General features: G+C 40.8%; 1 protein-coding gene across 25 annotated transcripts in view; it reads right to left on the bottom strand.

The window, feature by feature from the left end:
• zmp:0000001200 (dedicator of cytokinesis protein 9) overlaps positions 1–18406 on the bottom strand; it is a 110770-nt gene that overhangs the window by 68737 nt on the left and 23627 nt on the right. For 6 of the 25 annotated variants that reach the window (XM_036139368.1, XM_036139366.1, XM_036139370.1 and 3 more), the window contains exon 1: positions 2813–2987. The exons of 4 other annotated variants lie outside the window; for them this stretch is intronic. In XM_036139368.1, the coding sequence (XP_035995261.1) occupies positions 2813–2920 (108 nt within the window). In that variant the 5' untranslated portion in view covers positions 2921–2987. Of the gene's footprint in view, positions 1–2812; positions 2988–10090; positions 10542–18406 lie in introns of those variants that run through there. 15 more of the 25 variants (XM_036139360.1, XM_036139356.1, XM_036139348.1 and 12 more) reach the window with 7 other exon arrangements.

Consider the following 18406-nt stretch of genomic DNA (forward strand, 5'->3'; position numbering starts at 1 on the left):
GACTGCACAGTGCATTTTGCACGCAGGTATGAGATTCTGAATTACCGCATCAGACGGCGGTAAGCCACAAAGATACAGAGGCCGTTAGACGGAGAGTGAGCCGTCAACACCGGCTGCTGATTGGACGGGAGGATAAAGCCTGAGAGCTCAGGGAGGCAGCAAAGTGAAAAATGAACAGTGACACTTCAGCAGACTTTAGGGCAGGGTGACAGCGCGGATCACTCATCGCCTCCACATCTGGAAGTGATAACATCTTGCATGACCTCAGAGAAAGAGTCATGGATACCGACAGGCCGAAACACAGTGACAGAGCTGACAGAACAGACACGACCCGCTATCAGGAACCAGAGGAACCAGAACAGACACAGTACCACAAGGTCTTCTACACAAAGCTGCTGTCTATTCGGCATGCCGTCTGTGTGGATCACGCATAACCTTTTCAGATGCAGCAACAAACACAAAAGTGTAACCTCCACTTGTAGGACTACAGCCCTAAATACACATTTGGATTTACCATTATTTCATGTTGAAACATCTCCTGTTAAGTTGGCCTTTCAGAAGCAGGCGTGCATCACTATGGAGAGAGGGTGACGCGATGGACACCAAGATTGCTGACTATAATGCAGGTAAGCCTGGAAGGAATTCATGGCATCTTGAAGCGATGTGTCCTAATCTGTGTCCTCTAAAGCCTCCTAAATCTCCTGACACAATCAGACAACTTGTTCCATGTACACCAGGCACACACTGCTTTACCTGCAATATCAAGAAAGTGTGCCGGACTCTATGGAAAAAAGACCAAATCAGGGGGTTTACAAAAAACATATGCAAGTAGACAGGTAGATAGGTTTATCTAAGAAAGGAAAGGGTTGAGGTATCAACAAGTATACACATTCAACACCCTGACGCTAAGGAGGTACTGAACGTTAGCATGCAGGACTCAAAACCAAACCAAATGTCTCCAAATGTAGCCGAGGAAAGATTTGACCCCCATACTAGTTATATTAACCTTTTCCTATCAGTGAAGCTGTTCTTTCTTTAGCTGTTTTTTTTTTAACTCTGGGTTCATCCACACATTCCTTTGTCGGTGGTTCTAAGTGGTCAACCATTCAGTAAACTCAGCGCTGAGTAAGACAATGGACCTTCATCTGCAGGAGCTTGGTCATTCTCTCTCCCCCCAAAGACCTGACCACAGTGAGCAGACAAGTTTCAAACTTCCTGGTAGTCTTTCGAATAAAGAAATAACTCTAGAAACGCAGAGGACATTTGCTTTTGTAAGAAAATAACAGAACATATCGCAGCTCCTTCGTTTCCACACGTCCAACAGTCCTGCAGACAACTAAACTTTTTTGAATTTTGTAATGTTGCAAAATTCATTGTACTCAACTGGGATTTTATAATAGCCCCAGGACAATGTAGTGCAAAATGGTGAGGTGAAAGGAAAGTAATAAATGTTTTTTTTAACTTGTGTTTCAAATACAATTCATAAAACAAAATGCTATTTTAAATTTTTTGTAATTTTTGCATTTATCCCCCTTTACCCTGACACCCCTGAATAAAATCAGTTTCCAGAATTCCCCTTATAGTAAACAGCTTGTGAAAGAACCTGCCGTGTGTTTTTAATCTCAGTATAAGCCCAGCTGTTCTGTGAAAGCGTCAGAGGATTGTTGGGGAACGCCGGTCAAACACGCGGCATGACGAAGACCGAGTAACACAGCAGAAAGATCAGGGGGATGATTAAACTGTAAAACAATATCCCAAAATGTGAAGATGTCATCAAACGCTGTTCCACCTTCAGAAAATTAAAAATGTTGTACAACTGCAAACTTTAAAAAGACACAGCTGTCTAACTCCACATGAAGACAGGAACAATAACTCTAGCAGCCAAGAGGCCCATGGTAACTCTGGAGGAGCTGCAGATATCCACACCTCAGGTGGGACAATCTGTAGACGTCACGACAGTAAGACGCGCTCAAATCTGGCTCTTATAGAAGAGTAGCAAGAAGAAAGGCGTTGTTGAATAAAAAAACTAATTGCCAAAAGGTATCTATAGGGGCTTGTCAGGGAGACAAGGTCCAGACCAAAAGCTCACTAAGAATATAAAAATTGATATACACAGACATTCCTCACCTGATCTGACTGAGCTTGGTCAGTAATACAGGCCAAAAATACACATCGTCTGACTCTCAGAACACTTGAAATCATGATCGGTTTAGAAGTTTTAGTAAAAAAAGGGCAAAACAAAAACATTTGAAACAATCTCCTCCAGTCCCTCCCTACATCCAGCAGCTGTTTATCTGACGCTCCCACTCCTCCCATCACTCACACAGCCTGAAACAATGGTGCTGTGTAGTGCCTCTCCACTAACCGATACATTCAGCCAAGGACTTTTCAAACCACCCCGCAGAACCCCCGAGCACGAGACACCTTCATCGCGGAGAGGGGAAACGATCGCCGTCACCATCGACGACTTTTGAGCCAAATAAAAAAATCTTTTACGAGAGTCAGGACGGTCTATAAAAAAAACAAACTCTGTGAAGCGCAAAAGCTTCTTTTCGTGCAGGTAGTAAAGCGAGGGTGAATGTTCAACATTCCCGTAAGCCGGTGCAAGCGTTGCACATTTTAAATGGGAGCTGGCGACATTGTGGGTAATGAAACAAGACAGAGAGAGATGCTCACATGACACCTGCTTCAGGGGCTTTATAACTGCAGTTAATCTAAGTAGCACCGCGTGCTGACACATGTACAGGAGAATAAATGTAGTAAAATACAGCAAATAGGTGTAGAAATTATGCTCAGCCGTGGAAAGACTTACCACCACCTGCGGCACCGAATCTACCTCAACCTCAGCTGGGTTCTTGTATTGCCGCGGGCTCTCGATGACCAGCTCCTTCTTTGGAGCTTTACCAGCTTTTCCTTGCATTGTCAACAGCTCCACTGAGATATTCCTGACTTAAGTCCCCAAAATAGGCACTCTGTGAGCATATCAGTAAGCAAAAAAAAAAAAAACTACTTCTATGGAGAAAAAAAAAAGAAGAAGATAGTTTGTAGTTCTCCTCAGACTTCAGCTCCGGCTCAGCTGAGACGACTCTGACTGGAGGCGGTGGACTCACTCCCAGGCTGAGGAGATGGCCCCTCCTACCCTCACCAATGTGTAGCCAGAGGGAGTTAAACACCCTCTCACCCACATATATACATATATACACACACACACACACACACACACAAAGATGATATCTGACCCGAACAGTCCACCTGCACTGTGACAGAAAAGAGAAACAAAAGAAATTCCTCAGGTATGACAGCCTGGTCATGCAGGGAGCGTCCACACCTTGTGTGGGAGCGATAAAAGAACAAACCTGAGGAGATTGGGATCACTACTGTTAATCAACGCCAGGGCTTTTGAACTCATCTCATCCCCAAACTTCACACAGATCAACTCTCTCACACAGCTCCTTACGCACCAAGAACAAAGGGCCCCCGGGATGCGAGTAATTAATCAGCGAAAGTTTTACCCTTGGCCTGCTTCCTCCGCACCACAGTAAAAGCAGATCATAGGTCTGAGACCGAGTCCACCTTCATGTCCCGCTGCTTGTTGATGCAACTGCTGGAGGGGCATTCCAACACAAAGCAGCCCCCGTCTAGCCAAGCGAGGAGTGGGCCTGACTTACAGATTCCTCCAGTGGGCCACCGCAGGGGAGGATGTTATCTTTTCACGCCCGGGTTTCAGCTCAAGGCCGGGGGGGGGGGAAGGGGGGGGGGGGCAAGCTGCTCCACCTTCCCACTGTCACATGCTCCTACAGGGCCCCAACACCCCGGTTAAGTCAGTGATAGTCATCTCTCATTGTCATTGACACAGTCTGATTTGATGTCACATGTTTCTTTATTATTTTGAGTAAATATTTGCTTCCAACTGTATGCACAAGGAGATTTTTCTTTAATGGCAATATGCTCTGCTCTTTTGTCCCAGGATAGGAACTTAAGGAAGTAAATATAAACGTAACCCAATAATCAAACGGATTTTCCATTTCACTTCCTCTCATTTATACTCATTGTGGAACTAATAAGAGACGTTGATGCCAATTCGGCCCTACGCAACTTGGCTTACTCACCAGGGAGTCTAATTCATTAGGAGGCTTTTCTTGTGCCTTCCAGCAATGGGGGATATTTCTTAGTTTTGGTTTCATTATAACTGGTTTATTTCAGGGTAAAAACTGAGAGGAGATGCAAAGAAATGTAATTCATCGGGCTACGTTATCTGCAATAACTGAATGATTGTGTAATACACGCACACCATTACATATTCCTTATGGAGTTTACACGTTGCCAAGTATCCGATGGCAGGTTAACACCTGATGTATAATCAGCTTTTTAATCCTACTTTTTACCTCTTTCTGGCTCGTCTGTGTGTGTCATTCATATGAAGGACAGAAATGAACAAAATCCTAAATGCTAAAACTTGCGTAATTAGCTAGACATTATCCGCAGGGATCAAACTGTGGGATGGGAGTATGACTGGACTTCTGGGTTGCATAACAAGACCTTAGAGCCAAAGCAAAACAGGGTGTAACCTGGAATGTAACAAAACACACCATCCCACCGCAACCCCAGGACCCACCATCGTGCAGCCTGTTTACGTGTCCATCTTCCAGACGGCCTCGGCTTGTGAAAGGAAAGTAGCCTTCAACTAATAATTAGACTACGTTTATAGTCACTGCATTCGTGACTTTTCATAGGAAGAGGTGAAGTGGTGAAGTGTGTATTTAATTAAATAGTCTATTGTATTTCTTTAATAAATGTGCGTGATGCTGGGCATGGAGCCAGTTATCGCTATCAAGGTATGCCAAGATTTGAAAAACTTAGAGGTTTAACACCACTAAATGTTGACAACATATCATTTCTACTGGTAAAACTCATTGTAGGAAGTTGTCAGAGAAAGTGCCAGAGTAGTAAAACTTTTCTGCTGTTGTGTGAAGCACAGAGCAACAAAGTATCACCCCTCCGACTCGTTGCTGCACACTCCCAGTCAGCTGGCTGAAAAAAGACCAAAAAATTTAACCCGGCTTACAAAAAAAAAAAGACAAATTAGGCTGCTTATAAAATTTTCCAGATGCAAAAAGCAAGGAGAGTCAGAGTAGAAAAATTATGTCTGTTAATACAAATAATAGTCATCTTTGTCCACATCAAATCTGTGGACAAATATATTAAGTCCACGCTAGAGGATGTAAAAATTGGCCGGCTGGCTTCCCTGGACAGACGCTCCAGTTTCGGTTGGAGGACGGTTAGAAACTGACCACAAATCCACCCACACGGACCAGTACTTGTGGTTTGACTCCCATCACCCACTGCAGCAAAGATTAGGAGTCATCAGGACTCTGTATCAGAGAGCAGACAACGTCCCCACAAACCTAGGAGCCAGGGAGCCAATGTGTGGTGCCCTGTGAGCGCTGTGGGGTTAAGGCTCTTGCTCAAGGAGCCAGAGTAGCTGTCTGTGGGATTCAAACCGGGGAACCTACATCCTTCCTAACATGCAAGCACACTGCTCTAACCCCTAGGCTCCCACCAGGCATCTGACTGTAAGCGTGCTACCAGAGCAATGACACAATGAGACAGCTAATAGTTGTTGTTTTTTTGTACACATTGTTACTCCATAAAGAGGAGCATTGGAAAAAAAATAAATAAAAAAATGGCACAGTGCCACATTCAAACAGATTCAGACACATTCAGGCATTAGAGACGTGCCACTATGTCGGACACCATTTTTAAACGAACCATTGAAGACGTTTCTAAACATTTGGTAAAGTTCATTTAAAGTAGATCTCTATCCAGACAGTGATCTCACAAGTATTTTGTGTGGGCAGCAGTGTTGATTATCTCTAAAATGCTCTCACGTTCAGAGGTATGAAGGAGTAAAATGTCTATGTAGGCTGCATGTTTACAAAGAAATAAGGACTCCCACTGAACTGCAATGTAAACAGAAAACAGTAGAGCAGTTAAAAAAATGGTATCTTATCTGAAATCTGTGAATGTTTTCTGCTTGATGTCATGCAAGCTTAGTCTGAGATGTTATCACCTCACTACGAATCTTTTAAACATGTTCTCATTGGCCATTTTATATCGAAAACTACATTTATCCAGACAGAAGGTGGTACTCTTGTTAAATAATAATAATAATTAAAAAAAAAAACTTTACCACTAGAGAGAATTACAAATTACAAAAGGCACATATTATGGTTTATATCTTTTTTATAATAAGCCTTAGATGATTGAAAATACAGCACAGCTTAATGTAGGGCATCAAATGATGCTTGTTTTTTTTATTTTATTATGAAGATGGATAGCTATAATCTACGATCAACTATTTTGTAAAATATTTGGCAATAAAAATGACCTTTTCATTTTATCTTCCAGATCCAAATTGTGGGCTTTAAAAATAACTACAAAATAAACATCAACACAGTGGATTTAAAGTGATATAGAGGTGGGAAAACGGTACAGCTTTAGCAGTATGCAGTGGCGCCTATATGCATCTAAACCCGATAGCATCCTGAGGAAATAATGCCAACAGCAATGAGTTCACTCTTCTGCTGGAGAAACACATCTTCCACTCTGCAGCTCTGCTTCGAAAATGTTAAACAGTCCGCGGGCTCCGACCTGACCGATTCATGCATTTATGGAGATAAAGTAACAGCACTTTACTTCAGCACGTCAGTACTGTTTACTTAATCTTCTATGTGATTTGAAGCTAAATTCCTTTGGATTTTTTTTTTTTTGGAGCAACAGTTAAAAACACTCAAAAAAAGTGTTGAAAATTACCAGGAACTCCTAATTTGAGACAAAAATGGGACCTAACAACTAAATTTAGTCATGCTTCTGTACTCTTTGACGACAGGAAAGGCTTTCTTTTGAAAACCCTTTCCAACAACCCATATATAATTTGAGTTGTTGGAAACTAACTGTTCTGTCATAAACGTTGACTCTGTAGAGTCCCTTGAGGTTTTTTTTTTTTTTTTTTTTGCAATATCTATGAGCATGGCACATTCACCTTAATCTCAGGCTCAGTTTGGTGGGATGTGTCTTAAATCGTTTCAATTTTGTCAATAATCCTTCTCTCTGTAAAAATGCAGGACATTGAATTGCTTCGAAATGACCAATCCTTCTCAAATTGATGCGCAGCAATATTTTTTTTTTAGGGTCAATGTATCTATAACCTGTATGCTCCAGAACAACAAATTCCTGCTTTTACAGAGGTGTATAAACTAAACTAAGTGCTGTCATAAGGAGCACCTACCAGTGACTGTCCCCATCAAATAATAATATACATTCTTGTAGCAGCAATAATGTAGCTTTTGTCCCAGTGACCTTGTTAGCACTCATTAAATAGCCTTTGTGCCCTAACTGTATGTTGAACTTCATATTATACAATTTCATATGGCTCTATGTGATAAACTTAGACACCACCAGGGTCAAAATAAACAAAATCAGAAAAAAAAGAAGTTTTAGGTGCAAGGTATTTCCGAGGTTTTCAAAAGTTACAATTTCAAACCTACTTAAGTAGGTTTTCTGTGGTTTAAAGTAATTTCAGTGAGCGAGAGAGTGAAAGAGAGCGAGAGACAGAGACTGGAGCTTCCTCTGGCTGCATAAAGCATAGAATAGTGCAGCTCTGTCCCTCCCCCACCTGCTGCTGCTCAACAGGGTGAAAAAGACTCAACCGTGATGGAAAAACAAAAAGCCTGCCAGACATCTCAGAGATTTAAGCTTGTCTATACAATATTTTACCAACATATTTCTGCTGAGTGGAAGTAATGTTACCATGACTGAGTAGCCCAGCCAGAGTCGCAGCTTGAATCTAATAAAGAATCTGTGGAGGGAACTAAAGATTAGGGTGATGGCATGGAGGCCTTTCAATAGAGGAAAGATGCCAATAGATGGACAGCGATTATAAACAGTTTCATTACTGCAATATTTTACTATTGATTATTGAGAAGGGCATGAATGATTTGATCCTATATGCAGTTTTTAAAATAAATTTAAATAGAATTTTTTTTAAACGTGATACTACACTGCAAAAAGGGAAATAAAAGTACAATTTTCTTGAAATTAGTGTTTTTTTCCTTGATTTGAGCAGCTAAATAAGACTATTTCCCAATGCAGTTAGTATTTTTACCCCTAAGATAAGATAATTAGATATCCTGCACCTGAATTAAGATGATGGAGATGAATTGTTCCATTCTTATTCCATTGAGAAATAGTCTTATTTACATGTTCAGATCAAAGGAAATTACGCTAATTTCAAGAACATTTTACTTATTCTTAGTTCCCATTCTGCAGTGTACTTTTCTATAGTTTTATCTTATGATCGTTACCTCATTCATTGTGCATCAGAAACAAAAGTTTTGGTTGAATTAAAATAATGTAAAGCTAAATCTATCAGGGGTTTTAAAGATTTTGACCTCAACTGTAAACTTCCTTTTAAACTTAGTTCATGAGCTACAACTTGTACATGTTTGTTTCAATACCCACAATGCCTGTGGTCGGCGATATAGTGAGGATCGCACGCTGGCCGGTTCCTAGCCACCACACCTAACAACAACCCACTATTTTAGACAATAACCAAAAGTAACAATGTAATTATTAATAGTCACACATTTTTATCTGAACTGAAACCTCAAAAACCTAAAGAAGCTAAGAGGGGAAAGGGTGAAAATGACATTAAAATGACAAACACTTAGAATTTGAATATTATTTCCCAACATAATCCAGGGTTTACCTTTTTTATAGATCTTTATCAATGCGATTTGTCTATATCGTTTTATTTAAGCTGCGCTCTGGCGAAAAGCGTCACGGCAAGCAGATTCTCCGCACACGTTCCGCTATCGATACACAAGACTGTAAATGCTGATGGAGGATTAACTCCTGCTGTCTGGATAAGACCCTCCCAGGGCCAAAGGATGCCATCATGCCCTTGACCCAATTCCTTGCCATCAGTCAGGCCACTGTCATTCAGCCCTCTACATTCAATCTGATGAGCCCGCGACGAGAACAAGACAACACACAGGCACGCAAACGCGCACAGCAGCGAAATCGACACAAACAAGAGGGGAAAGACAAGCTGGTACGAAGCAGAGCAGAAGCTGCTCTGCCAAGCCTGCCGGTTCGCAGATGAAGAGCGCTGATTGATTTCCCGCAGACACAGAGCTTACTGTCCCCCCTTTAACCTCCTCACTTCCATCCCGGCCCTCAAGAGGCTTTAACCCATGCGGCGCTTGACAGGAGGAAACGCTCAACCCTCTTACTGCCCTACTTTTTAATACACTTCACTCTACTGAATGCTTACTCACATGGAAACAAGACGGCAAATGTTGCAGCCGTACCGCTGCCAAATGTGAAAGGTGATAGTATAAGTGCTTGGAAATGTGCAATCTTATAAGCCTTTACAGCTTTCTCTCTGTGCAGAGAAAGGAAAGGGAAAGTCTTCCACATCACAGCTGCATAAAGCTGCACATCTTATACTCCTGGATCGTTTTGCATGCTCACATCCAGCGTTTTGCCCTGTCAAAAAGCCTAAATCATGAAATAAATATGTCTCTTTGAAAATATTGTGTCCTTTTTGCAACATTTTTCTCCAAAAACCTGCTGTATCAGGTAAATATGATGCTGAATAGGTTTTGTGAATTCTCTAAAACCAAAATGCACAATGATGTTTCAATGGGAGATGTGCTTAGAGAATGAAATCTGAATTCTCAAATAAGTTTATGGTGTTTTTTTTTTTTTATAAAACATGCAACAGCTTTACACATTAGTATAAATGTGCAGGCTAAAGCAGCACTGACATTTTCTTATTGCCCTTGTTAGTCTCCCGCAGAATGTCATCGCGTTTCATTATTTATTTCAACAGTTTAAACCAATGCAATGTGGAAGATTTCTCCTCAAGCGTAGAAATCCTTCCCCAGCCTGGATCATCTATTTCAAGAGGCGATGTTAAGATATTTAAATCCAAGTACTTTTGTTTTGGACCGAAACATTTAAAATGTGCAAGTAGAAATGGAGACCGGGCTGTTAAGATACGCGACTATTTTGGCTGAAGACACACCTTAAGTATTCTAGGTGTTGGTATGATGCGCGACTCTCTCCGACTCAGCGCCCTCTCAGCCTCAGACGGCCCGGCGGGCTCGGCAGCTTCCTTGCAGATGTAGCCGCTGCAGTTCCTCTCCAAGACAGTTCGCAGCCCGTCAAAAACAACGGCGCTGGTGGTGCACCCCATTCCTTCACATCCGCGCGGGCATCGTTCAGGCGAGCCCGCTCGTCAGCCGGTTTCCCCCTTATCTTCCCCCGGCTGCACTCTTGTCCATGATCCAACCTCGGACCCCAAAACAAATCCAGAGTTTGTCACCGAGGGACGCGGAGCCAGTTTCCAGGCAGAGGAATCCAAAGTGGAGTAAATTTATGCTCTCAAACAAGAGGAAGAGTCCCTTTAGGCTGTAATTATGAGCTGCCCCAGTGTGTGCATGTAGGAATACCTCAGTCAGCAGCGAGTGAGTGAGGCAGAGCAGAGAGAGAGAGAGAGAGAGAGAGGGATGAGGGGGGATGAAGGATGCTGCGAGAGCGCTGCTGCTGCTTCGACTAATGCCGAGCTTCGCCGCAGTGTGTGTGCGTGCGTGCATGCGTCCGTCTCACTCGCTCAGTCGCTCGCTCTCTACTGAATTTCAGATTTCTTCCTCCACTTTCTTATCTGCAATTCAAAGCTGACAAATTCACGCATTTGCAATTTCCCCCCATAAAATGAGGCTTACTTAAGCAGAGGAATGAATAATTGTGAGAAATATGCGGGTTAACTGTATTGCAATGGTTATTATCCTGAGGGAGCGTCTGATCCACGGTCAGGCAAACAGCAATATGGCTGAACGCTTATTTAGTTCAAGCTGGGGGGGGGGGGGTAGCAGGGCAACAGCAGAAACAAATGTATGAATCATGATGAATAGAAGACATGAATAATGGCAGATTCTGTAGCAGATGTTTTAATATAATACAATGTTTTTTTAAAACATCTTTATTACATCAAACCAAAAAAAAAATAAAGTAAAGAATTGGGCAAAACTAAGTGCTCTGAAAAGCCTGGTTCTGGTAGTGGTCCAGCTCAAGCTTTATAGAAATCTCGGTTTCCAAAACAAGACCAGGACATGGGAGGATTTAAAGCTTTCAGGCCAAGACATCAAACAGGGAGTGTTTTTTCTCTGCGAAGGATTAGCTGCACTTGATCACAAACTGCCTGCTCTGCCAAGCACACAGATACAGGGAGTGGAAGAACAAAACCGAATTGTGCATAAGTTTAGGAAAACATGATTCACTCGTTATAATGACCTTTGAATGAGATATCCGTGGATTGTCAATTTGGAATACAGAGCATAGAGGCAGTGAAGCAAAACCACATTTTTCCCCCTCATGCAGTTAGGGTTTATAAAGTTAAATGCTTTTGTTCAAGTAAAAACCATATTTAAGTTTTTCCACATAAATTAGAAAAAGGACTAATCTAATGGAGCTGGACCTGATGTGACACAAAGATATCCATACTGTGTGATCCTATTGTAGAGTGACCAGACGTCCCCGATTTCCGGGAACGGTTCCCATTTTGGACGACCTGTCCCCACAAAAAGGCCCTGAAATATCCCCAATTTCAGGTTTTTTATGATGGAGGAAAAATGTTGCACGCCCTCCCCCATTCAAATTCAGGTGGTTCAGATCAGAACAGAAAACAACTGGATCAGAGCATCTTTAATATTTCCTTTTTTTTTTTTTTTTTTTTTTTAAAGGAAAAGGTTAGGTACTTCTAATACTGAAGCCAAGCACAAAGAATATCCTGACATCCTGGTTATAAAGAGGAAGAAGAGGAAACGAGGTCATGTCCATCATGGTTTGTTTATCCCAGACTTTTCCTTTCCACTTCTGCACACAGTCCTGACCCTCTTCACAGAAACCGACAATTGTCCCAAAAGAAAAGAAAAAAAAAATTTGGAATGTCAGTAAGCAACGAAAAATTATTACTACCACCAAATGAATCCATTTTATAAGAATCACTACTTCAAGAAATATCTCTGCTTTGTGATATTAACCCATGCAAATGAATCCATACACACAACTCATCACCAACAGCGTTGGCTCATCTGGAGAGAGCATAATTCCTCGCACGATGATGGTGTGCTAAACGCTCGCACTTGCATTCCCCTCATGCTGCTGCTGTGTTAATATTTTAGCGCCGCTTGACACACTGAACTACATTTGAAAGCAGGAGTCGGCGAACTGCAGAGGAAAAGCTGGTAAGTCCACGAATGAAGGAGGATTCAGCGATAATGAGTGGGGAAAACGAGGGACGAGGCTTTGATTGCTCAGAGGAAACACATTTCCGATTTCAGCTTATCGCGTCTTTCACACTGAAAATCCAGCCTCCTTCCCCCTGCCACTGCAAAGAGGGACTTAAGGGGGTTTAAATAGAATAACAAGAAGTAATCCACTGGAAAGCTGAAAAGTTATAAATCTCCCTTATGGAAACTGTGTCGGCAAACAAACGCAGACTTTTTTTTTTTTCTGAATTTAAAAGATTCGTTTAAAAATTAGTCATAATTACCGGTTAGTGCTGAGTACCAACATGGATATGACTGAAACATTGGTCAGAGCTCAAGCAGACGTTTTAGGTGACACAGCTGGCCATCATAAATAACCTCGCTTGAGGGCACAGATTCACCATATGCTTGTAAAGGCATGCCTGCAACAATGTGTGAGGGCCCTGATTGCTCATGGTATAGTCCTGTATAGTATTTGCTGAACGTATAAAACACAATGTTGAAGAAAAACCATCAAAAAGGGAACAAATATTTAATAAAACCTAAGAGAAAGCAAAAATCTTGAAAGCCCTCTAAAAGTCTGTGTGTTTTTAAATGTATTTTTAGAGCTGTGTATTTAATTTACATGGTAACCATACTGGGAGATAAATAAATATAAACACTGAAATAAAGACATTTTAAAATGTTCTGTGAATTGTAATATTAAAAAATGCAATTTTTTGATTAGAAACAACTGCTAACGTGTCCAGGTCTGGCTGTACAACCAGGCTCCTCTCTAGAGCAGACCGCAAGATGTTAAAAGAAGTCTCCAACAACTCTAAAAATATTACCATGGGACTACAGCAAGCTTTTGCTACAGTTTATATGAAATCGCATGCCTGTTTAATTAAAAGCAGACTGTGCGAGTTTAACTTTTGCAGGGGGTGTGCAAGGAGGAAGCCTTTGCAGAAGTACCATTGTTTGGGGATGCTTTGCTGTAGCTATGGACATGACCAGCTCAGCAGCATAGAATCCACCATGAATTTTACCGTATACCAGAGGCCGCTTCAGGAAAACATCATCTGTAAAGAAATTTAAACTGAAGCAGAACCGGACTCTGCAACACGACATTGACCCAAAACATCCCGGTAAATCCATTAATGACTGGCTGAGAACCATGAAATAGACAACCCAGATCTGGAAGTCAGTGAGATGCAGTGGGATGATATGAAATGGCTAAAAAGTGAGAAGTGGGGGACATGTTGCCTAGACTGATGTTAGAGGCTAGTAGATAGCTACAAGAAGCAGCTCACTGAAGGGTTTTCAGGGTGTAAAACTAGCTATCCGGGTTTAGGGTGTCTAAAGATTTCCTTCAGCTATTCAGATTTTGTACATATTTTATTTAATTAGCAAAACAATGTTAACTTTTTCTGTTTATTCATACATCCATCCATTTTCTTATACGGTCAATGGGCGAGAGGCGGGGTACACCCTGGACAGGTCAGCAGTCTATTGCAGATTTTTTTCTGTTTAGCTTTGTTTAAATCACTTACTTTACAACAGATGAATAAAAAATATTAGACATAATTATATGAACAAAATATTTGAGTGTAATTCTTCACAGTATTGCAGTTATTTTGCATTAATTTCTTTTTAATTAGAGTGATGCCTTTTAATCAGTGGTAAACCAAAGGAGAGGGAGAACAAAATCCCATTAAGTTTGAAGTAGATGTTACTGAAACATTAAAAATACTGAAGCACTTTAGTTACTGTGTAACTAGGTTCTCTTTTGTTTTATTTTTTTAAACTAAAATAATCTACAAATCAGTTTTTTTTTTACTACATCCTCAAGTAAAATTGCAGCATTTAAAATGCAGTGAATTATTAAATTTGAACGTAATCAAAGAGCCATTAAGCGCTATAGTGATTTCTTTCCTCTTGCACTCATGGAAAGCAGCGCCGTCCAGACTGTCACACAGATGCTCCCTCAGTTTAATCAATATTGCACCACATTTAATACCCTCCAGAGTACCTTCAAACTTTGTGGACATCTTCACTGAGCATGTTGGACTGCGGCCGACAGATGAAGTGTTACAGCGGTCCCCGCAAACCACAGCTGGAGCAGGAGCATTTATTTTTTTCTTGGCTAGAAAGCATTTTAGTGCGGTTCCAGGTGATTCGATTTCATTTACACCAAACTAAAAGGATGGAGTATTAGTTTAATTGACTTGGGAAAAAAAAGAGAAATAGTGGTCGGAATTAGTGGAACAACTATTCCACAAAATGTCGATCTGTCGATCAATAACCTATAAGCCAAATAGATAAGTAACCCAAAGGTGTCTTCTTCTTATGGGTAATCACTCAAAAGAACACAGTAGCAGAGTAAGTGTTTACAATGGAGAATAATCCGACCAATGTTACTGATATCGATATGGATCTGACCGACATATTGCAGGTTTACTCAGAAATTGTCGTGCATCAATCAATCAGCCAATTTTCTCAACTTGTCCAAGTTTAGGAAAAGAGTCAGAAAGGTTAGAAACATAAACGTAAACAATAACGTAAATTATTACAAGGCTATTACCTTGTAACCCCTTTATTTTCTTATTGTTGGATTCAAAACTACTTTTTTTATTTTGTGGTCTGTGTTAATTACAGTTAATAGTTAAAATAGTTTACAGAAATAAGTGCATTTGGTTGTACAATCGTAATTTTAAGGGTAATAGCCCTTAGTGAGAATATCAGAATATGGAATCTATAAAATGTTCTGGAGAATATCAAAATATTGGAACCTGAAAGTCAGACGTCCAGAGCGTATCTAATCGTATTTTAGTGCAATCAAACTTAAAAAGCTTGACTGTACCAACACATACTATCATTTTAACATCTCCCCTCTTCTAAAAGAGCAAAATGTATATAATTTCTGCCCATTTGTTTGACTTTCTACCTTTGGAAGAGGAAAGTGCTTCATGATGTACAAAATAATGGCAAGGTGTCATAAAAAGCAGAGTGTAGCTGTCAATTCTTTCAATCTTTTTCTTGGTGTCTGAGCCAAATAAATGCAACATCCACAACCTGTGTAGCATTAGCTTGAAGTCACCTTTAGAACCAAAAGATAGTTTGTGAGAAAACTATCTGTAGAGTTTGAGTTCACTGTTGTGGGGGGGTGGCATGCTGTATCCTCGTAACAGAGAAAGAAACATTTTTAACCAATCTGTCAGTATAATTCAATTGAACTAACTTTATAAAGTGCCTTGAGATGCTGTAAATTGGCACTATTTAATTAAACTGAACTGAATTGAAATAATCTTTGGACAGCAAAGGCTGATTACGTGGACAAAAGACTTTTAACTGCTTCCATTTAATACTGCTATGTTTTGCACAGCCACTGCACAACTCACTAATAAAAAGTATTATGAGGAAAGAGTTAAAGGAGATATGGGAGGGGTGATGTAAAACTGGACATATCAGGCTAACCATTTCAGAACTTAAGCAGAACTTACACTATCTAGTTAAATGCTTTCAGAACGTTTTTGTTGCAAGTGAGCATTCTCTGCTGTGTTGACTTACAGACAGACCAGGTTCTCCACTGAGCCAAATCCTAAATCCCTTGGTAGGAAGGTCTAAAAGACGCTGATCTCAGACTTTTCTCCTTAGTTCCTTTTGCTCAATGAACACATCACCATATGAATCTTCCGCTTATAAAAACTGATCCATGCCTTTGTCTCCTCTAGGCTCAATTACTGTAATGCCCTGCTCATAGGGATTCCTGCTAAGAATACTGTATCTAGAAGCTGCGATACATCCAGAACTGTACTGCAAGAATCCTTATGAAAGCTTGCAGAGTGGGACATTAATATTATCATTCTTAATTAACCCGAAAACGTCCTTTTTACTACTTTTGTCTTAGGTGGTCGTCTTGTTACACTGCAATGACCAAATTTGATGTTCGGCACCTGATGTCATCACTTTTAGGGCAACATTTGGCCACAATATCAACTCAACTATTGAAAACTACAAACCTGCAAATTATTGGAACTGAAAAGTTATTAAACAAAATCGGTGTTAAAGGAAAAGAAAAAAAAGTATTGACATGTAAAAGCCTGATTGGAGTACTAATCAAGCTCAAATATGGAGAAATGATTTTTTTGTGTGATAGTTATGAAAAAATAAACTATTTAATCATATGATTATAAGCTTGATGTATTCCACTTGTGTATGTAAAGTGAAAGAATGTCATGTCGGGGTGTTAGTTTCATTCAGATTTACTGTAAACATATCAGATTAGACGTCTGTTTCTCTTGTCTAGCTGAACTTTCCAGGTTCTCACATCTGCACCCTGTCGGAGTCTCAACCGGCCAGTAGTAGCGTGAAAAAAAAAAAGCTATTTCAAGCTGTTGTAGCAGCAAAGCACTGGGTGGAGCTGGGCTCCACACATCAAAGCTGCAGAGAGGAGTCAAGCTGAGTTTCCCGTTTCACACTAAGGAGTCCACACAAAAAAAGGCAGAAATATTCCTGTATGGCTCCAAGCAGCCAAAGGGGAGTTTAGAAGGAGCTGGCACCTCATCTGAAGAGCCTCCTTGGAGTGAAGGTCAAGTCTACAGCTAGTTCTGTTTCAATGCCCGGTCTCTGCAGGGAGATGTGTGCATTTTTGCTTTTTTTTTTTTTGTCCAGTGAGAGATCCCAAAGAGGTGGTCCGCAGAGACATCACCCACATAACCAGCAGGGCAGGGCTGATCAAACAGAGCGAGTTACCAGCTGGAACCCTCCTGGGACTGCTAAAGGGAAGTGGCTGTTTCCTGCTGATGTGCGAGTCGATCCTGTCACAACAAAAGCCGCCTCTCTCTGCCCGTTGTCCTCCAAACACCATTAGGACTCGTAACTACCGCAGAGTTTTGTGGAAACTAACACAGACCCCCATCTGAAATTGAACAACAAAAGTAAAGCAAGTTTTATCGGTGGAGCTTAAAGCCAGTAGTGGTGTTAACCAACAGGGGGTTTCACGAAGAATTTTAGGAGGAATCATTGGCTATTTTTTGATGTGGGTACAGCTAAAGCTACACATGTGGGTGGGTTGCAAAGATAGGCCTGGAATGTCAACAAAGTAAAACGCCTCACATTTTTAAAATGCAAAGTACAGTGCTGTGAAAAAGTATTCACCCGCATGCAGATCGGAGCTGCAACTGCTTTCTGGTCACGCTTAAGTGTTTTATCAATCACTTCATAATATCAGACAACGATAACCTAAATACACCAAGCTGTTTTAAATGATGACTTCTTTTATCAAGGGTGGGAAAACTACAGATTTAAGAAAGCACCTAAGCAGTACCTATCTAAAAGCATGAAGTAGGGTGAAAGAGCCCAAAAAGACTGCATCTGAACCCCCATCTGAACCCCATCCAAACTACTGCTGGAAAAAATAAAATAATAATATATATATATATATATATATATATATTTATTAACTGCCATGTATACACACACACACAATTGTATTGTTTAAAAGACCTCAAGCAGCAGGACACACATCATTAACTGTTGCTTCAAGTAATAATTCAAGATAGTTTACTTTTACTGCTACAGGGGAAATCTCCGAGTCTCTCCGTGACCTGCAGTTCACACACAGGTTGCTCTCACCCAACACGGCCACATCCCCTTCCTTTTGAGATAGTTTATTTATCTGCAGAGAAGAAAATGGCCCCATTTTCCTGAGTAGCAGCGCTTCCTTTACTTTGTAGTGAAGCTACCAGGCGTGGAATGAGCACACACTGCAACTAACACACACACACACACACATACACACAAACAAACCATTTAAATACATTCCACCGTGCCAAGCAGCGCTGTGAAACCTGCCAACGGAGCGAAGCATCTTGGTTTGACTGCACTGCAACATCAACAGCAAACATGACATTTGTTTCATGTGCATCTTTGTTTCATTTCAGCTACAAGGGGGAAATGTTGGATCATAGATCATCATTTGTTCAACAAGACAAATGTAGAGGCTCTGTTTTAATGCAAAAGATACAAAAACCTATGTGCATTATGTTATTGCCACCTACAGGAAAGATATGTTACTACGTAAAATAAAC

Source organism: Fundulus heteroclitus, chromosome 7 (assembly GCF_011125445.2).
Source record: "Fundulus heteroclitus isolate FHET01 chromosome 7, MU-UCD_Fhet_4.1, whole genome shotgun sequence".
NCBI classification, from domain to species: domain Eukaryota; kingdom Metazoa; phylum Chordata; class Actinopteri; order Cyprinodontiformes; family Fundulidae; genus Fundulus; species Fundulus heteroclitus.